Source organism: Neovison vison, chromosome 13 (genome assembly GCF_020171115.1).
Source record: "Neovison vison isolate M4711 chromosome 13, ASM_NN_V1, whole genome shotgun sequence".
Taxonomy (NCBI): Eukaryota; Metazoa; Chordata; class Mammalia; order Carnivora; family Mustelidae; genus Neogale; species Neogale vison.
The window spans coordinates 118,888,749-118,911,346 of record NC_058103.1 but is presented as its reverse complement, the minus strand read 5'-3'; the positions used below and the strand labels follow the sequence as shown (position 1 = coordinate 118,911,346).

At 37.6% G+C, this 22,598-nt stretch overlaps 1 protein-coding gene across 2 annotated transcripts in view; it reads right to left on the bottom strand.

Annotated features, from left to right (window-relative positions):
• SCAPER (S-phase cyclin A associated protein in the ER) overlaps positions 1–22,598 on the bottom strand; it is a 569,517-nt gene that overhangs the window by 127,377 nt on the left and 419,542 nt on the right. For both annotated transcript variants that reach the window (XM_044231262.1, XM_044231263.1), the window contains exon 25: positions 16,230–16,353. In XM_044231262.1, coding sequence (XP_044087197.1) covers positions 16,230–16,353 — 124 coding nt within the window. The remainder of the gene's footprint in view (positions 1–16,229; positions 16,354–22,598) is intronic.

Here is a 22,598-nt window from a genome sequence, read left to right as displayed (position 1 = left end):
TGCAGCCTTCCCATTGAGATCAGGAACAAGACAAGGATGCCCACTTTCACCAATCTTGTTCAACATAGTATTAGAAGTCCTAGTAACAGTAATCAGACAACAGAGAGAAATAAAAGGTATCCAAATTGGTAATGAAGAAGTCAAACTCTCTCTCTTTGCAAATGACATGATTCTTTATATGGAAAACCCAAAAGACTCCACCCCCAAACTACTAGAACTCATACAGCAATTCAGCAGCGTGGCAGGATACAAAGACAATGTGCAGAAATCAGTGGCTTTCTTATACACTAACAAGGAAAATACAGAAAGGGAAATTAGAGAATCGATTCCATTTACTATAGCACCAAGAACCATAAGATACCTTGGAATAAACCTAACTAAAGAGATAAAGGATCTGTACTTGAGGAACTATAGAACACTCATGAAAGAAATTGAAGAAGACACAAATAGATGGAAGTCCATTCCATGCTCTTGGATCAGAAGAATAAACATTGTTAAAATGTCTATACTGCCTAGAGCTATCTATACTTTTAATGCCATTCCGATCAAAATTCCACCGGCAATCTTCAAAGAGCTGGAGCAAATAATCCTAAAATTTGTATGGAATCAGAAGAGACCCCGAATCGCTAAGGAAATGTTGAAAAACAAAAATAAAGCTGGCGGCATCACCTTACCTGATTTCAAGCTTTATTACAAAGCTGTGATCACCAAGACAGCATGGTACTGGCATAAAAACAGACACATAGACCAGTGGAACAGAGTAGATAGCCCTGATATGGACCCTCAACTCTATGGTCAATTAATCTTTGACAAAACAGGAAAAAATATACAGTGGAAAAAAGACAGTCTCTTCAATAAATGGTGCTGGGAAAACTGGACAGCTATATGTAGAAGAATGAAACTCAACCATTCTCTTACACCGTACACAAAGATCAACTCAAAATGGATAAAAGACCTCAGCGTGAGACAGGAATCTATCAGAATCTTAGAGGAGAACATAGGCAGTAATCTCTTTGATATCAGCCACAGCAACTTCTTTCAAGATATGTCTCCAAAGGCAAAGGAAACAAAAGCAAAAATAAACTTCTGGGACTTCATCAAAATCAAAAGCTTCTGCACAGCAAAGGAAACAGTCAAAAAAACAAAGAGGCAACCCACGGAATGGGAGAAGATATTTGCAAATGACAGTACAGACAAAAGGTTGATATCCAGGATCTATAATGAACTCCTCAAACTCAACCCATACGAAACAGACAAACACATCAAAAAATGGGCAGAAGATATGAACAGACACTTCTCCAATCAAGACATACAAATGGCTATCAGACACATGAAAAAATGCTCATCATCATTAGCCCTCAGGGAGATTCAAATTAAAACCACATTGAGATATCACCTTACACCAGTTAGAATGGCCCAAATTAACAAAACAGGAAACAACATGTGTTGGAGAGGATGTGGAGAAAGGGGAACCCTCTTACACTGTTGGTGGGAATGCAAGTTGGTGCAGCCTCTTTGGAGAACAGTGTGGAGATTCCTCAAGAAATTAAAAATAGAGCTTCCCTACGACCCTGCAATTGCACTCCTGGGTATATACCCCAAAGATACAGATGTCGTGAAAAGAAGGGCCATCTGTACCCCAATGTTTATAGCAGCAATGGCCACGGTCGCCAAACTATGGAAAGAACCAAGATGCCCTTCAACGGATGAATGGATAAGGAAGATGTGGTCCATATACACTATGGAGTATTATGCCTCCATCAGAAAGGATGAATACCCAAATTTTGTAGCAACATGGACGGGACTGGAAGAGATTATGCTGAGTGAAATAAGTCAAGCAGAGAGAGTCAATTATCATATGGTTTCACTTATTTGTGGAGCCTAACAAATAGCATGGAGGACAAGGGGCGTTAGAGAGGAGTAGGGAATTTGGGTAAATTGGAAGGGGAGGTGAACCTTGAGAGACTATGGACTCTGAAAAACAGTCTGAGGGGTTTGAAGTGGCGGGGGGGTGGGAGGTTGTGGTACCAGGTGGTGTGTATTATAAAGATTTTATTTATTTATTTGAGAGAGAGAGACAGTGAGAGAGAGCACGAGCGAGGAGAAGGTCAGAGAGCGAAGCAGACTCCCCATGGAGCTGGGAGCCTGATGCGGGACTCGATCCCGGGACTCCAGGATCACGCCCTGAGCCGAAGGCAGTCGTCCAACCAACTGAGCCACCCAGGCGTCCCAAAGGTGGTGTGTATTATAGAGGGCACGGCTTGCATGGAGCACTGGGTGTGGTGAAAAAATAATGAATACTGTTTTTCTGAGAATAAATAAATTGGAAAAAAAAATAACAACGAGAGAACAAAAAAAAAAAAAAAAAAAGAAGGGGCATATGCACCCCAATGTTCATAGCAGCAATGTCCATAATAGCCAAAAGAGCCAAGATGCCCTTCAACAGATGAATGGAAAGAGAGGATATGGTTCATATCTACAATGGAATCTAATTCAGCCATCAGAAAGGATGAATACTCAACATTTGCATCGACATGGATGAAACTTGAAGGTATGCTAAGTGAAGTAAGTCAATCAGAGAAAGACAATTATACGGTTTCACTCATACGTGGGACATAAGGAATGGAGCAGAGGACAATAGGAGAAGGGAGGGAAAACTGAAGGGGAAGAAATCAGAGAGGAAGAGAAATCATATATATGAGACTCCTGACTTTGGGAAAGAGACTGAGGGTTACAAATGGGGAGGTGGGTAGGTAGATGGGGTAACTGGGTGATGGGCATTAAGGAGGGCAGGGATGTGATGACCAAGTCCTATATGCAACTAATGAATCACTGAACATTATATCAAAAAATAATGATGTACTTACTATATGTTGGCTAATTGAATTTAAATTAAAAAAGAAAAAAAGTTATAATCTGACCTACTTTTTTTTTTTTTTGATAGATCAATTCTGAATGTAGCTTTGAGGGCAAAGCTCTACAACAATCAAAACATCACTTAAATGTTCTTGCCATACCTAAATTAGCAGTGTGTCAAGTAACTGACTAGGTTGGGATTTAGGAAACCTGAATTTGAATCACAGGTCTATTGTTAACAGGCTGTGAAATTTCTGGCAAGTACTCCACCCCATACATCTTCCATCCTTTTCCTCTTTTGAGTTCCACTGCTCTTATTTATAAAACAGGAGGACTAAACTAGACCAGATACTATGAAGGCCTCCTCTCTGGTTCTGATATTCTCTGTGTCACTAAGATATTTGGTCTATTAGACACAGACTTCACATTACTGATGAAAAAAGTGCAGGTTGTCCTTGACAGCCTGAATAAGTGCCACACAGTGAAAGGAGGTACTAATATGCAATTGGCATCAGGAAGAGTACCATTACCTGTGGAGGACTGAAGGATTTCAAATCCCATGTAATTAACTACGGAGTCCATGTTCTGGCTCCTTAATACAAAGAAAACAATGTGGTTAACGGCCAGTTCCAGGCTTTCGCTGCTATAATGAAAATCAAACAGGCACCTACACGGCTTTGCAAATGACTCAGCAAAAAACAATCCCCTTGCTGTAGGGTTGCACTTGTATTTTCTTTGTTTATATAAGGAACTTTCTTGTCACCTTCTGAAGTGCTCACCAATAGTCTCTTTGATCCAACAGTATAATATCAAATTATTTAAGGTTTGTACATCACTTTTCAATTAACAAACTCCTTGGCTAAGAAAATATATACACATACTATGTCAGCATATTCTTTAAATATTCCCTGAAGAACAGGTCACTATGAATTAAAACTAAGGATGCTAATAAAATATTTAACGCTTTTTAAAATGCAATGAAACATCAAGAAATTATGTCTTTTAATTAAATGCTTTTTCAGTGACTCCTACTCAGACAATATTAGATATGTATAAAATTAAAGTCACAAATATGTTGCTTTGTCTCATTTGTCAATTCAGTAAAGTGAGGACACATTGATTCAGGTTACAGGAAGGGAAACCCTGGATAAGGGCTCAGGAGACTACGACCCAGGTCATGGTTTCATTACTAGGAACTTGTATGTTCTTTGTCACATTTCAATTTGCTCATCTGTAATATGGACTATTTACAATTTCAAACAGAAGTCTGTTAATCTATTTTCCCGGCAATCAGTAGTACTTTCACTGGTCTTTTAAATGATAAAAACATGTAATATAAATTTACCCTCTAACAATTTTTAAGTATATATTACAATCTAATTAACTATAAGCACAATGTTGTGAAACAGATCTCCAGAACTTTTTCATTTCACATGACTGAAACTCAATACTCACTTGACAGCAGCTTCCCACTTCCCTTCATCTCAGCTCCTGGCAACCACCATTTTACTTTCTTTTTTATGAGTCTGACTACTTCAGATATCTCAAATAAGTGAAATCATATCATGCAGTACATGTCCTTGTGTGACTGGCTTATTTTGTTTAGCACGCTGCCCTCAGGTTCATCCATGTTGTAGTATAAGACAGGACCACCTTCTTTTTTATGGCTGAAGAGTATTCCATATATATATGTGTGTGTGTGTGTGTGTGTACACACACACACACACATTTTCTGTATCCACTCATCCGTCAATGGACATTTAAGTTATTTCCACCTCTTGGTTATTATGAATAATTCTACATTGAACATGAGAGTGCAAATGCAGGCCCACCTCTATTTATTGTGCTTCACATGGAAGATTTATGGCAACCCTGCACTGAGCAAGTCTACTGGTGCCATTTTTCCAACAGCATTTGCTCACTTCATGTTTCTGTGTCACATATGGAAATACTTGAAATACTTCAAATTTTTTCATTATTATATTTGTTGTGGTGATTTGTAATCAGTGATCTATGATGTTATCATTTTAGTTGTTTTGGGGTACCATGAATTGAACCTATATAAGATGATGACCTTGATAAAGGTGTATGTTATGACTGTTCCACCTACCAGCCATTCCCCCAACTCTCTTTCCTTGGGCCTCCCTATTCCTTGAGGCATAATACTGAAGTTAGGCCAATTAATAACCTCATACTGGCCTCTACATGTTCAAGTGACAAGGAGATTTCCAGGCTTCCCACTTTAAACCAAAAGCTAGAAATGACTGAACTAAATGAGGAAGGCATGTCAAAAGCTGAGACAGGCCAAAAGCTTAGTCTCCTGCACTAAACAGTTAGCCAAGCAGTGAATGCAAAGGAAAAGTTCTAAGGAATTTTTTTTTCCTTGAAAGAAATTGAAAGTGCCACTCCAGTCAACACACAGATGATAAGAAAGTGAAACAACCTCATGGCTGAGATAGAGAAAGTTTCAGCTGTCTAGATAGAAGATCAAACCAACCACCACATCCCCTTAAGCCAAAACATAATCAAGAGGAAGGCTCTAGGTCCCTTCAATTCTATAAGGGCTGAGAGGTGAGAAAAATGTAGAAGAAAAGTTAGCAGAGGTTGGTTCATGAGGTTTAAAGAAAGAAGCCATCTCCGTAACATAAAAGTGTAGGGTGGAGCAGCAAGTGTCGATGTAGAAGCTACAGCAATCTAGGTCAAGTAATTAACGAAAGTGGCTTCACTAAACAGCAGATTCTCTCAGTGTAAATGTAACTGCCTCATAATGGAAGAAGATGCCATCTAGGACTTTCATAGCTAGAGAGGAGAAATCCATGACTAGTTTCAAAGCTTCAAAGGGCAGGCCGACTCTCTTGTTAGGGGCTAATGCTGCTGGTAGCTTTATGCTGAAGTGAATGCTTATTTACCATTCTGAAAATCCTAGGGCCCTTCAGAATTACACTGAATCTACTCTACCTTTGCTCTATAAATGGAACAAAGCCTGGATGACAGCACATCTGTTTATGAACCTGTTTTACTGAATACTTTAAGTCTACTTACAAACACCTACTTGCTTAGGAAAAAAAGACTTCTTTCAAAATATGCTTATTGACAATGCACCTGGTTACCCAAGAGTTCTGACAGAGATCTACAATGAAATGAATGTCGTTTTCATGCCTGCTAACACAACATCCATTCCATTGATCAAGGAGTTACTGTGAATTTCAAGAGTTATTACTTAAGAAATACACCTTTAAGGCTGTAGCTGCCACAGATAGTGATTCTTCTGATGGATCTAGACAAAGTAAATTCAAAACTTTCTGTAAAGGATTCACCATAGATGCCATTAAGAATATTTGTGATTCATGGGAAGAGGTCAAAATATCAACATTAACAGGAATTTGGAAGAAGATGGTTCTAACCTTCATGGAGGACTTTGAGGGGTTCTAGACTTCAGTGGAAGAAGTAACTGCAGATGTGATGAAAATAGCAAGAGAATTAAAAGTGGAGCCTGAAGATGGGGCTGAAAGCCTGCAAACTCGTGACAAAACTTGAATGGATGAAGTGTTGCTTTTTTAAGGATTAGGAAAGAAAGTAATTTCTTGAGATGGACTCTGATGAAGGCGCTAGAGAGATTGTTGAAATGACAAAAAAGCAGTGAGAATATTATATAAAGTTAGCTGGTAAAGCAGTGGCAAGATTTGAGAGGACAGACTCCAATTTTGACATAAGTTGTACTGTGGGTAAAATGCTACCAAGCTGCATCACATGTAACAGAAAAATCATTTGTGAAAGGAAGAGTCAACCAATGCAGCTAATTTGTTTGTTGTCTTATTTTAAGAAGTTGTCAAATAAACTTAATCAAGGACATGAAAGATCTTTAAATTTGAAAAGTATAAAACACGATGAAAGAAACTAAAGATGACACAAACAAATGGAAAGATGTTCATGTGCTTCACATGGAAGATTTATGGCAACAAATACTCTTAAAATGTCTATATTACCTAAAGCAATCTACAGATTTAAAGCAATTCCTAGCAAAATATCAATAGCATTTTCCACAGAACTAGAACAAATGATCATAAAATATGTATGGAATTTCAAAAAAATCCCAAATGGCCAAAGCAATCTTCAAAAAGAACAACAAAACTGGAGGTATCATAATCCCAGATTTCAAGATATACAACCAAGCTGTAGTAATTAGAACAATATGGAACTGGCACAAAAATAGATATACAGATCAATGGAACAGAATGGAAAGCCCAGAAATAAATCCACAATTATACAGTCAATTCATCTTCAACAGAAGAGGCAAGAATATGCAATGGGGGGAAAAAAACCTCTCCAACAAGTGGTTTTGGGAAAACTGGACAGCTACATGCAAAAGAATAAAACCAGATGACTTTTTTTATACCATACTAAAAAAAAAAAAAAAAAGACCCTCAGAATGAGTTAAAGACCTAAATGTGAGACCTGAAACCATAAAAATCCTAGAGGAATACACAGGCAGTAACCTCTTTGACATCAGCCACAGCAATTTTTTTCTAGATTGTTCCTGAGGCAAGGGAAGCAAAAGTAAAAATAAACTCTTGGGACTACTTCAAATTTAAAAGCTTCTGCACAGAAAAGGAAACACTCAATAAAACTAAAAGATAAACTAGTAAATGGAAGAAGATATTTGCAAAGGACATACTGATAAAGAGTTAGTATCTAAAATATATAAAGAACTGATACAACTCAATATATGGGATATGTAATAGAGCAGAGGATCACAGGGACAGAAAACCAAATGGGAAGAAATCAGAGAGGGAGACAAACCGTGAGAGACTCTTAAAATCTGGGAAACAGACTGAGGGCTGCAGAAAGGGAGATGGGTCGGGGGATGGGGTAACTTGGTGATGAGCATTAAGGAGGGCATGTGATGTGATAAGCACTGGATGTTATATGCAACTAATGAATCACTGAACATTGCATCAAAAAGAGGAGATTATGCTAAGTGAAATAAGTCAAATAGAGAGAGTCAATTATCATATGGTTTCACTTATTTGTGGAGCATAACAAATAGCATGGAGGACATGGGGAGTTAGAGAGGAGAAGGGAGTTGGGGGAAATTGAAAGGGAAGGTGAACCATGAGAGACTATGGACTCTAAAAAACAATCTGAGGGGTTTGAAGTGGCAGGGAGGTTGGGGTATCAGGTGGTGGGTATTATAGAGGGCACGGATTGCATGGAGCACTGGGTGTGGTGAAAAAATAATGAATACTGTTATGCTGAAAATAAATAAAAAATAAATTAAAAAAAACTAATGATGTATTATATGTTGGCTAAACAAACAAATAAACAAAATAACAACTCAACACCCAAGACAAATAATCCAATTAAAAAATGAGCAGAAGACATGAACAGACAGTTCTCAGAAGAAGACATCTAGATGGTCAACATATGAAAGAAAAAGATGCTCTGCATCACTAATCATCAGGGAAATGCAGATCAAAACCACAATGACATATCACCTTATACCTGTAAGAATGGCTAAAATAAAAAACAAGTAACAATAAGTGTTGACAAGGATTAGAGAAAAAGGAACCCTAGTGCATTGTTGGTGGTAATGCAAACTGGTACAGCCTCTGTGGAAAACAGTATGAAGATTCCTCAAAAAATTAAAAGAATTACCTTATTATCCAGTAATTCCTCTACTGGGTATTTACTGAAAGAATATGAAAACACTAATAAAAAGAGATATATTCTCCCCATATTTATTGCAGCATTATTTGCAATAACCAAATTATAGAAGTAGTCCAAGTGTCCAATGACAGATTAATGGATAAAACCATGGTATATCTCAGATTTGCTGACTTGTTCGTGAACTAACATGATCTCTACTGAAGAATGTTCCATATGCACTGAGAAAAATGTGTATTTTGCTGCTGATGAATGGAATATTTTGTATACATGTGTTAGGTCCATTTGGTCTGCAGTATTGTTTAAAGCATCTGCTTCCCTAATTAGTTTTCTTTCTGGATGTCTATCCATTATCCAAATTTGGGTACTGAAATCCCCTACCTTTATTGCTTTGCCATCTTCTTTTTCCTTCAGTTCTTTCAGTGTCTGCTTCTTATATCTGGGTGTCCTGATAGTGTCTATGTATTTACAATTGTTATATATTCCTGGAAAATTGAAAATTGTCCTTTATCTCTTCTGAGTCACTTTAGGACTATTAGTAATAGTCACTTTAAGACTATTTAGTCTTATAGACGTATGGCCACTCTACTCTCTTCAGGTTATTAATTCACATGGCATATCTTTTTTTCAATTCTTTCACCTTCATCTTATATGTGTCCTTAAATCTAAAGTGAATCTCTAGAGTCTATTTGAGTAGATACTATATAATTGGATCTTGATTTTTGTGTGCCTTTTTATTGGGGAGTTTAACACACTTACATTACAGTAATTATTGGTAGAAAAGGGATTATTTTGTTTTCTGTCTTGTAGTTGCCCTTTCCCTCATTCTATTCCTGCTGTAGATTTGTGCTTTTGTTCTGCAGATTGTTTTGTAGTAACATGCTTTGATTCCTTACTTTCTTCTGTATCTTTGATAGGTATTTTCTTTATGTTACTAGTGGGCTTACATATAAAATAGTTGTAATGATCCATTTTAATCTAATAATAACTTCAATTATAAACAAATATGCTATCCTTTTACTTATCTCCCCAACATTTTATTTTATTGATGTCAATATATATATATATTATTGATGTCTATATATATATATATAGAGACATATATATGTGTCTCTATATATATATATATATACATGGAGCCCAGTGTGTGGCTTGAACTCATGACCATGAGATCAAGAGCTGGATGCTTAACTGACTGAGCCACCCAAGTGCCCCACAAAATACCTATTTGTATATTAGGTATTCATTAATGTATTTTTATAGTTATTACTATACTTTTATATAGAAATATATGTTGTTACCATAAAGTTTCTATATTATAATTCTTTGTCAGAATTAAAATGATTTATAGCCTCCTTGTTATAGTAATGCACAATTCTGAATCACCAGCAAGCTTTACACAGTTGACCTTTGAACAACATGGGGATTAGGGGTGCCAACCCCATGTACAGTTGAAAATCCTAATACAACTTTCGATTCCCCTAAAACTTAACTACTAATAGTCTTCTGTTGATTGGAAGACTTATGATAACATAAACAGTTGATTAACATGTATTTTGAATGTTACATGTATTATATACTATATTCCTATAATGATGTAAGCTAAAGAGAAGACCATGCTATTTAAAAAATCATAAGGAAAAGAAAATACACTTATGGTACCATATGTTTATTTAAAACATCCACATGTAAGTGTACCCATGCTATAAGTGTACCCATCAGTCCCATGTTGTTAAAGGATCAATTGGACTTTCATATGCTTTCCATATTGGTGTTTGGCATCCTTTTGTTCCTACTTGAAGGACTCACTTTAGAATTTCTTTTTAAAAATTTTTAACGATTTTTTAAAAGTAATCTCTACACTTGGAGTGGGCTCAAACTCACCACTCCTAGATCAAAAGTTGCCATGCTATATGGACTAAGCCAGCTAGGCATCTCTCGCTTTAGAATTTCTTGTAAGGCGAGTCTATTGGTGATCATTCCCTTAGGTTTTATTTACCTGGGAAAGCTTTTTCTTCTTCATTTCTGAAGGATAGTTTTACTGGGTATAGTTTTCTGGGTTGGCCGTTTTTTCTTTTAGTATTTTTAATACATCAGTCTATCCCTTTTGACCTGTAGGGTTTCTGGTGAGAAATCATTGATTTTATCAGGGTTCCCTTGTGCATGACAAGTCATTTTCCTCTTGCTGTTTTCAAAATTCTCTCTATGTCTCTGACTTATGACAAGTTGGTTATGTTTCTTTGTGTGGATTTCTTTGGGTTCATTATAGTTGGGAGTTTGTGGGACTTCTTGAATGTGGATATCCATTTCCTTCCCCAGACTGAGAAATTTTTAGCTATTATTTCTTTAAATAAGCTTTCTGACCCATTCTCTCACTTTTTTGGGAGTACTATGTGTATATTGGTCTATCTGATGGTAACTGCATGCATCTCTTAGGCTTTCTTCATTTATTTTCATTCTCTTTCCTTTTTGTTCCTGTGATAACATGATTTCAGATGACTTGTCTTTGAGTTCACTCATTCTTTCTCCTATTGGATCAAGCCTGCTCTTGAACTCCTGTACCTAATTACCTAATTTTTCAGTTCAATTATTGTATTCTTCAGCTTTAAAACTGGTTTTAAAAATTTTTTTCTTTTTTTTAAAAAAGATTTTATTTATTTATTTGACAGAAAGAAATCACAGGTAGATGGAGAGGCAGGCAGAGAAAGAGAGAGAGAGGGAAGCAGGCTCCCCGCTGAGCAGAGATTCCCGATGCGGGACTCGATCCCAGGACCGTGAGATCATGACCTGAGCCGAAGGCAGTGGCTTAACCCACTGAGCCACCCAGGCGCCCCATTTTTTCTCTTTTTTAAAATATTTTTCATAAATCATTTTATTGAGCTCATTGAACACCTTTATGATAGCTGTTTTGAATTCTTTGTCAGTTAATTCATATACCTGTTTCTTTAAGATTGGTTTCTGGAGATTTATCTTGTTCCTTTGTATGTGCCATATTTCCCTGTTTCTTTGTGTGTCTTATACCTTTGTTTTGGGATCTGCACATTTGAAAAAAAAGGGGGGGGACTTCTTCTAGACTTTACATCCTGACTTTGTAAAAAAGAAGACACCAATAACCTTGGCTAGGAAATCTGGGGGCTTCTGAAACCTTTTTGTGGATTATGAGACAATTTTTCAATTAGAGAGTTTTGTTGGTTTATTTTAGTTTCTTTTTCAGGACATCATAATCTCTTGCTCCCTCTGGTGTCTGTCTGCAACACTTTAAGTTCTCTGGTTCTCAGCAGCAAGCTACCCTGCTCTCTTGTTAACAGGGGATACTAGGCATTCAAAGTATGCCAGCTCACTGTCAGTGTCTTGAGTCAGGAGAGACAGGTTTAAGACCCTTGCGTAGCCCTCCCAAAAGCCAGAATCCCACTCTATTCCTCTTTCCTCCCTTAAGGAGAACCCATGAACTGGGGTATTTTCTGCTAGTGCTGAGCTGTGCTGGTTGGGGAGAGGGGGAGAACACAAGTAAAATGAAACAGTTCTTACTCATTTCAATGTGGCCATTCTTGGCTTTGAGATTGGCTGGGGGTACTGCAACATATTAACTGTCTTCTGGAATTCTCATAATGGTATTTTGGTCCATATACTGTTCGGCTGGTGTCTCTGTGGGGTAGCGAGGGCTGGGACTTCCTGTTCTGCCACCTTGCTCTTTTCGCTGGTGTTTTTATTGCCTTCCAGTGTTCATGTCTGGTCTCCTCAAGGAGACATTTTGAAGCTAGAGACTCATGTTCTGTGCACTGGAAAGATTTAGGCACAGAAAAAAAGGTGCTTAACCATGCTTCTAGAATGGCAGAAGTAATCTGCTTTAACATATTTAAAAACTCTCATGCTTCTTGGAAAATAATACATGTATGTGAGACTTTATCCTAGATCATGCCTATCTCAATGTACCATTTTTACAGGGCTCCCGATAAATTCCCCAAGAACTTATCCCAAAAATCCTACTTTGAATCTCTACTGCAAGGTATACTTTACAGTGCCACCTGTGCTAATTTATCTTTTGTAAAAATCATAACTCAGAATTGTAGAATTTCTACCCCTCCTCTGGGTATATTGAAATCCAATTTCTTCCCCAAACCTTTCTAATGCTCCAAGTTAGAATTCATTCATTAAATATTTAAGGAGCACCTCTTATGAGCCAGGTACTCTTCTAGGTTGCTTAGGCTCTGTAGCTCTCATTATGTGACATAACTTCTTACAGCTATTCATGTGTGCACATTCTTCCTCTCTTAACTGGGCTTCTGGAGTGAAGGAAATGTGTCCAATTTACCTCTGCATCCCTGGCATCTGTATAGTGCTTTTCACATAATCTATATGAAATACAGGAATGCTAAAACAAAGGCAAAGCAGCTAGACAAAAAAAAAATTTCTAAACCATCTCAGTTTGCTAAAGAACCAAAACAGGCTGAAGTGCCTCATTATTGGGTATCTTATAAATCCCACCAAATCTCAATTAATTAGCTTCTTTTACACTTCCTTCTCATCCTTCTGGAAAACGTGTTGATGACTATTTTCTATCCATTACTTACAGGGTACTGCAAATTAATGGTCCATATTTTTGTTACATTAGTATCAAACCAATTACCAAGAAAAATGGAAATGTATTTAAGTGATTTCAAGAAATGTAAAAATCACCATCCCTAGCCATCTCTACCCCCTGTCTCTCCAAATTAGGAAACACAACCTCTTCTCCCAAGTGTTACCAACTGAGTCATAGCAGTACTAGAATTGACAGCTACAGATTAAGAAACCTAAAAGGAACTGTAAAAACCAGGAAGTGCCACGTATAAGGAACGGAGGAATAAAATGTGTTTGCCAAACATATCCCAGGATTACAGCTCTGAACTGAGCAAAATAAACACAGAATATGCTGAAATCCACTGGTTGGGAGATTAAAAGCTATTCTGAGTGTCAAGAAACCATGAGGTCACAAGCAAGGAAATACTACTTAAAGGAAACTAGGGCTTTCAAAGTAGAGGGGGAACATGGAGCCACTTACAAGCTTCTGGCACATGGTAGACATTTAGTAAATGATAGCTATTATGAAGAGCTAAGGTCTAGCTCAAATGTCCCTCCCTTTGTGATGTGTCAGACTACAAAAGCCCTCCTCTGTGCTCCCACTGTAGTTTGTATATGCTGCCATCACAGTGTTTGCTACATCGAATCTGTGTATCTGTACCCACTCCTAAAATGGGGTTTTCTGGGTGATGGGGATTATAGTCCATGCTTCTCTAAAAGTGGAAATAGTAAGCACTTAATTATTTTTTAACAGTATTTTTAAAAAAGATTTTATTTATTTGAGGGAGCATGAGAGCAGGAAAAAGAGAGAGGGAGAGTGTGTGGGCACCGGCACCAGCAGTGGAGGGGTTAGGTGGGGACAGCAGAGGGAGCAGATGCCCTGAGGAGCAGGGAACCTGTTGCAGGGCTCAATCCTGGGACTCCAGGATTATGACCTAGGCCAAAGGCAGACACTTAACTGACTGAGCCACCCAAGCACCCCAGTAAGCACTTCATTATTAAGTATGAAAATAATAAACTATTTTTCTATGATATCTCCTAATAAGAATAAGTTTTGAACAGAAAAGACTGAAGAGCTAGAATAGAAGATCCTGTCTGTAAATCTTCTTACCCATCTCTTCACATTTCAAAGGCTGTCTTTTTTGTTACCTCTCCTGTTCAAAGTATATAAATGCCTCTTCTTCCATTGCAATATAGAATAAGTTTCACAGAATAAATTCTGCCAGATGATGCAGCATGGAGCATAGTGTTTTTTTTTTTTAAATTTTTCACATCTTATTATATGTCTTATTTTAAAATAATATTAAACTAAGAGATATGGTTCAAAAACAGTAGAGTTCTCTTCGCTTAGTACCTCCTACTGTTAACAAATTACAAAACCATACTCTAATTAAAGCAGGAAATTAACTGTTCTGTAGACTTAAATGAATTTCCCAGTTTTCCCACTAATGTCCTCTTCCTGGTGTAGGATCCCACATTTCATTTACTTGTCAGTACCTCTTCCAATCTGTGACAGTTCTCCATTCTTTGTCTTCCGTGACATTGACATTTTTGAAAAGTAGCAGTTAGTTATTGTATGGAATGTCTCTCAGTTTGGGTTTGAGAGACGTAGGTTTGACTCTCAGCTCTGTGACTTTCTTTCTCTGTAGTGTTGGGCAAGCCACTTTCTCTGGGACTCAAGTTTCCTTGTTGGTAAAAGGGATAATAATACTGACTTTGTGTTTAAGAAAATTAAATGAGGCAATATATATTAAAATGTCTGGAATATAAGGCCATACAACAAATGCTAAGACTTTTCTCCTTGTCCCTGGCTTTCAACTATTTTGAGTAGAATTTTGTGCCAAAATGTCTTATCTGTATTTCAATGCTTTCTTTTACAGATAGAACCAAATAAAATTGGCCCTCAAGTGATGACACAGTATCACCATGATAAATAGCCATTGCTGTACTGTGTTAAACAGTTCTAGGTTTGTGACTTTGTTCTCTCTCACTGGCAACCCCTCTCATCTTAGTATGCCTGCCTGGAAGGGCCTACTCATTCCCTTTCTGATTCTCAGCTTGAGATGCATGGGGATCCACCACTTCTCTCACATAGTCATCAATGACATACTAAATCTACTAAGTGTCAGGCACTGTGTTAGGATCCTGGAGAGGATGATAAGTTACCTTCTATCCTTGTTGATTTTATGGTTAATAGGGAGACAGAAAATTAAACAGTTAATTCAATGTGATGAATTCTATGAACAATTTAATGCCTAGGAGCACATAAAAAAATTCCTAACCTGGACCTGGGGAGAGTCAGGTTAGGGAACATTTCATGACGAAGGCGCCATTATGTTTCAGTTAAGGTCTGTAGAATGTACAGAAATTAACCAAAAGGGAGAAAGAAAGATAGCACAAGGCAAGTAGTTTAGAAAGAGGTATTAGAAGTATGTGCTGAGTAAAAGTAAATTGGTTCTGAAAAATAAATCTCTTATGTTGTAAACTTGTAGCTTAAGAGAGGTTTTGTGCCAATACCTCAGGGGCTCAGAAACTTCACCAGGAAACTTCTGGTCCCAAGGCTGTGTTCTGGAGGCTGCAGTTGACAGATCTAAACCTTTGGATATTATACTGAGCTTACCTCTTTCAACATCTGTGAACTGAAGTAAAATCTAAGGCCATAACTGGTTGCTTGTTCCCATTTCAAAAGTATAACAGGTTAGCCCCTTTTTGCCAGAGAAGTTTCTTGCTTCAAAAAAACAGATATCAAGGGCCATCAAAAAGCCCTTTATAAACCACCCTTTTAACTGAGTTGGCAAGAGAAGTTTTGAGGCTTTCCTAAGCTTTCTTCCCTCCTACAGCACTCATTCCTGTGGGCTCAGAGGTTTGGCTTGGAGTCCAGCTGACTCTGAAGCCCCAGTCTAACCATGTAAATCTGCGAACTTGGCAAATGTTACAAGTATACTATCTATTAAATACTGGAACTTAGGAGAATCCAATAAGAGATTTCCAAACTAAGAGGTTTCTTTGCCAGTCCGTAATTTACTCTCCCCATCATCTTCACTCTTTTTCATCTGGAGGGTAAATAAGCTAAATTCTTTGAGTTTTCTCCACAGGGAATATTTCTCAAAACTTAACTGCTTTTAACTTAAAGCAGTAATATTACATACCGTCAACTGGTGTATCAGGAGGTCCATTAAGAAGGTAATCTTGTTACTAAACAGAACATCCGTGCAATTTTCTGAGCAGTTATTGCAGGTGAGGTTGTAAACGTTGATTGCATTGCAGAGAGACCTAATAGAAGGAGAGAAACACCATTTGTAAAACTTGAGCAGCTCTTCTATACACAGTTTAAAATACATAAAACAAATGGTACAAAAGCAACAGGCACAAGATGGAAATCATTCTGAAAAAAAAAAAAAAAGCCAAATATTAAGTACAAGGCCCATCAGCTACATATAAAGGCTTAAAATTTTTTATCCAAGGCCAGGTGTTTGTTAGTTAGTTGTCTCTTACTAATTTCTTAGTTACATAGCAGGTAATGGAAATGTATTTAATAGTCTATCTGATAATGCCTTTTTTAATTTAAAATTTACTTAGTTAACATAGGGTGGTACAGGTTTCTGGAGTAGAATTTAGTGATTCATCACTTACATACAACACTCAGTGCTCATCACAACAAGTGCCCTCTTTTATAAGAAAGTTTTTTTAAAAAGATTTTATTCATCTACTTGAGAGAGAGAGATAGTGAGAGACAGCACAAATGGAGAGGAGAGGGAGAAGCAGGCTCCCCACTGAGCAAGGAGCCTGATAAATGGGTCGATCCCAGGACCCTGAGCCAAAGTCAGATGCCTAACTGACTGAGCCACCCAGGTACCCCCACTATGTTTTTTTAAAGATTTATTTATTTGAGAGAGAGAGAGAGACAGAGCACATGTATGCACGGGGTTTGCGGGGGAGGTAGGGGAGAAGGAAAGGAGGAGAGAGAGAATTTCCAGTATATTCCCTGCTGAGGGAGGAGCCTGACATGGGACTTAATCCCATTACCCTAAGATCATGACCCGAGTTGAAATCAAGTCAGGTGTTCAAACAACTGAGCCACCCAGGCACTCCACAAGTGCCCTCTTTATCACACATCGCCCATCTAGCCCATGCCCACCTCCCTCCCTCCATCAACCCTCAGTTTGTTCTCTAACATTGTGAGTCTCTTATGGTTTGTTTCTCTCTCTCCTTTCCCCCCCTTCCCATATGTTCATCTGTTTTCTTTCTTGAATTCCACATATGAGTGAGATCATATGGTATTTGTCTTTCTCCGACTCATTTCACTTAACGTAATATACTCTGGCTCCATCCATGTTGCAAATGCTAATAAGAGTTTATTCTTTTTGATCACTGTGTGATATTCCATTGTGTGTGTGTGTGTGTGTGTGATATTCCACACACACACACACATCTTCTTTATCCATTCATCAGTTGATAATGTCTTAATAATCTAAGGATTAAAAAATAATAATAATCTAAGAATTAGATACCTATCACCCAGGAACTCTGGACCTGGAACTTTGAATAATACATGAAACAAAGGTCTGTCAAAGCTCCTCCTCCCAGATCTCCTGGTCCCAGATCAAGGCAGATGATGGAAGAAGGGAGAATATATGAGGAGAAACTAGATGCTTTCTCTCTAAGAACTGCAGAGTTCTGGGGAGTGAGTACCCCGCCTGCTTAGAGACTGTATGGATATGGATTCAGAGCACCTCAACATGAGAAAACCTAGAGAGTACAAGAGTCTAAGGTCAAACTGTTCAAATTAATGTTTTCCTCTTAAGGGATAAAACCAATTTACATATGCCATCATTCAAAGAAACGTTTGGAGCCACAAACTCAATGGGCACTCTTCTGGGTACTTTGAAAACTATTTAAAACTAACATTGCTTGAGTGAGCAATGTGGATTCTGGCCTGTCTAAATAAATCTCCTGCTTAAGTCCCAAGTACAAATGTATTAACGTAGTCTATTAGAACAAATCCTATAGCACCATGATCCTACAGGATCAGAAGCATCAATATCACCTGGGAATTTCTTAGAAATGCAAATTCTCGGGCCCCACCCCAGACCTGCTAAATAGAAACTCAGAGAGTAGAGTCCAGCACTGTGTGCTTTAACAAATTCTGCAGGTAATTCAGATTCACCTTCTAATCCGAGACCCCCGGCTCTAGAATAGAGGCTCTATAGTTTGAGCGTTGGAATCTTTAAAAATACATTCTTGCCTGAGTTCCTCCCCTGAAGATGCCAGCTGGGTGACTTTCAGACATCTGCGTGTTTCAAAAGCTCTATGGGAGCACTTCTGATGTGCGTATAAAGTTAAGAATTGAAGAACCACCATATGAGTATTCATTCACCTAACAAATATCTAAGTGCCTATGATTTTCCAGGCATTGTTAGGTGAAAAAAACAGCCAACCTCTCTGTCCTCATTTGGAAGAGAGAGAGTGAGAAAGCTCCTGTTGTACTTCTGATCATCTGTTTGTCTGATCTGGTTGGACCTTGCTTCATATAATTGATAGGTTCCTGAACTCTGGACATAAGAGTATAATTGTTAAGAGCAACAACCCTAGAGTAAGATATATCTAGGTCAGAATCCCAGTTCTGCCATTTGAGATTTTAGGAAGCTACATCTTAGCACTGGTAAATCAGTAAATTAACATCTTAGTAAATTAGTAAGTTAACATCTTAGTATCCATTTTCTCACATATAAAACCAGGATAATAATATACAGACTTCACATAAGCATCATGAATAGTAAATGAGACAACACATGTAAAGTACTTAGGAAAGTGCCTGGCACATGGTTAAATATAAGTGATAGGCTTTATTTAAGTTACTAATCTTATTATTTTTGTTATGAATAAGGCACAAATGGAATTTAATAAACTGAGTCAAATTAAAGCATGATATAAAAGTTATTATTTCCAAGATCATGAAGCACATTGTTTCCCAAATGCTTTCCTGGTACACTGGCATGAATGAAAAAAGGACTCTAGGCAGCATGGCAGCAGGAGACTCAATTCTGTCCAGCTGCACTCAATCCCTGAGGCCTGTACAGAAAAACCTGGCCCGTACTAAACTCATTTATGATAAATTGTTTGGAGGCTCTACTTGGTAAGTACTTCATAAATGTAAATCAGCACCATTTCACTTATCAGATAATATATCTAGATGTTGCTAAAGAGTGCTTTTCTGGGTGCCTGGGTGGCTCAGTGGGTTAAACCGCTGCCTTTGGCTCAGGTCATGATCTCAGGGTCCTGGGATCAAGTACCACATCGGGCTCTCCGCTCAGCGGGGAGCCTGCTCCCCACCCCCACTCTCTCTCTGTGCTTCTCTGCCTACTTGTGATCTCTCTCCGTCAAATAAATAAATAACATTTTTTTTAAAAAGTGTTTTTCTTTTAAATTAAAAAATAACTTGTATTTATGACAAAAATAATTTTTGTTAATTTCATTTTTAAAAAATAGCTTCCACACTCAGCATGGGCATTGAACTCATGACCCTGCAATCAAGAGTCACATGCTCTACTGACTGAGCCAGGAAGGTGTCACCTTATAAAAATAATTTTCAAAGTCACTGTAATAAATTTGGGAAAGACAAGGACAAAGAAATAGTAGAAAACTATCAAGAAGCAATCTGGGGGCGTCTAGGTGGTTCAGTGGGTTAAGTCTCTGCCTTCCGCTCAGGTCATGACCTCGGGATCCTGAAATCAAGCCCCACATCAGGCTCTCTGCTCAGCAGGAAGACTGCTTCTCTCCCTTCCTCCCTCCCCACCTCCCTCGCTGTCTACTTGCAATCTCTTTCTCTCTGTCAAATAAGTAAATAAAATCTTAAAAAAAAAAAAAAAGAAAGAAACAATTTGGTATTTGTACTTCTGGTCTTTGTTCCCTTACTCACATAAATGTACATTTATTTAACAAATACATAATGAATATTTCTCCAAGACATTTAATATTCTGTAATAATGGTCTTCAGGTTTTTTTGTTTGTTTGTTTTTTAAAGCAGCAGAATGCTTTCCTACTCGGAAGATTAAAAGCTTACAAAATTTGGGGGTGCCTGGCTGGCTCAGTCAGAGGACCATGAGACTTGATCTCAGGGTTGCGAATTCGAGACCCACATTAGGTGTAGAGATTACTTAAATAAAAATAAACTAAAAACAAAACAAAACTTAAAAAATTCTAGATGCTTAAACCAGAGAACTGATAAAACCAGAGTTGCTCTGACTGAAGCAGCAGTGTGGAAGCCAGGGTCCTACTCTGTTTTCTCCTCTCAAAAAGCCTTGAAAGTTTCTTCAGAGACCTGAGGGTATGTTCCCATGAAGTGCAGTAAAAACTACTGAGTTCTGGGGCACCTGGGTGGCTCAGTGGGTTAAAGCCTCTGCCTTCGGCTCGGGTCATGATCCCAGGGTCCTGGAATCGAGCCCCGAGTTGGGGCTCTCTGCTCAGCAGGGAGCCTGCTTCCCTTCCTCTCTCTCTCTCTGCCTGCCTCTCTGCCTACTTGTGATCTCTGTCTATCAAATACATAAATAAAATCTTAAAAAAAATACCCCAAAACTACTGAGCTCTGATGTAATATAATTTAGCTTTGTAGCTTTCTGACTAGGAATGACAACCATAGTATGGTATGCACAAGAAAGGGTATATGGTGAAATCCATCTCCCTCTTTCTTATGTCCTTCAGCCACCCAATTTCCCATTTTAGAAATTACCATGGTTACTAGCTTACATATTCCTCCAGGCATAATCTATGCATTCTGAAGAGTATTACTCTAAATACACACAGTGGGACTGTGCTACTTTATTTGATTTCCTAATCTCTGATCTGTACTGGTTCTGTGGTTTCCTGGGTGTGAGACACAGCTTTGTCATGTTATTACATTATTTCCTTTCCAACTTGTGCTGGCCTCAGAGGAGCAGTGCCCCCAGTGGATATGTTTGTTATTGTTCTGGAGTCAACCCAGAGGTCTACAATGGCTTCCAACAATTTTACAAGCATCTAGTATTTTAAATTCCCTTTCTGAGAAATACTGCACAATTTTAAAAGGATGAACAGTGTTATACTAAGGATATAACATTTTTTCCCACAATTAATCTCTTACTATTTCTGTTTTCAACTTTCACTGTTACAAATAATGCTGTTTTAATAGTCTTTTAGTTACAAGTCACAGGAAGAAAGCTCTGGTTGACTTAAACAGAAAGGAAATTGTAAGATTTAGAAAACACACAGGCACTAAAGTTACATGGTCAGGACCAATACCAATTCATACACTACTATATAGATCTGATGAAAAAACCAGCGGGCACCATATGCCACAGCTTGAACTTACACTATGAGTTTGGACGCCAGCTGCAGCTGTCTCTAATTGTCAAAAGAAGAGAGGTTGGGATCTCCTTACTCCTCTACCCTTACTTTTTTTTTTTTTTAATATATATATATATTTGTTTATTTTACCCTTATTTTCTACTCCTTACTTACCAGCTTCAGAGTGGAAGCCTGGAATATGTATACTGGGTTGTGAAGCTTAGGTCTCATGACTATATCTTAGACACAATGAAAGCTGGGCAGCAATTCTCAGGTACTACGGGGGAGGGCCACCTTATATGCTTGGGAACTCAGCAGACATAGGATATGCTCAATGGCACAACTTGTGCTCATTATAGCTATACCAAAAATATTATTCTAGTTCCTTGGGATAAATTTCCAGTAATAATAATTTGGGTAAAAAGAGAAGAACATTTTAAGGATTTTTGACTAACAACTGTTAAAATTCCTCATCAGAAAAAAAAATATTTTAAACTCATTTATCCTCCCAGAAAAACTTTCTCCATGCTTTTACCAAAACTGCATCATCTCATTAAAAATTCTTTACCAATTTGACAGCTAAAAATAATATTCTTAAAGATTGCATTTCTTTTATTACTAGTATGATTAAAGACCTTTACATGTGTTTATTGGCCATGTGTATTTATATTTTCTTGAATTGTCACTGTGTACCTTTTACCCATTTTTCTATTGGGGGAGGTTTGTTTTTTTCTTACTGACTTATAAGGCTCTTTACCAATAATAAAGATGTTAACATTTGATCACTGTATGTTGAAAATAAATATTCCAATTTGCTGTTTATCTGAACTTAGTTTTGTCATAAAGAATGTTTTCATTTTTATTGGATGAAATCTGTCAAACTTTCCTTTAGTGTATCTGAGTTTTGTGTCAGACTTAGGATTTTCCACTTCACAATTTTAAAAGTATTCTTTTAAATTTACTTTTGGTACTTCCATAGATTTCACATTTACACTCATGATATAAAATTGATTGTGGGATAAGGTATAAGGGAGGGATTAGATTTTTTTCAAAATGAAGTTGCCATTCATACTCATCTTTTTATTAATTATTCTTACCCTCTAAACATTTTTTTACTGGAGGTTTTTATCTTTTTCTCAACGATTTAGAAGGGTTCTCTCATAAATATAGCAAAGGGTTAATTCACTTTGTTAGTA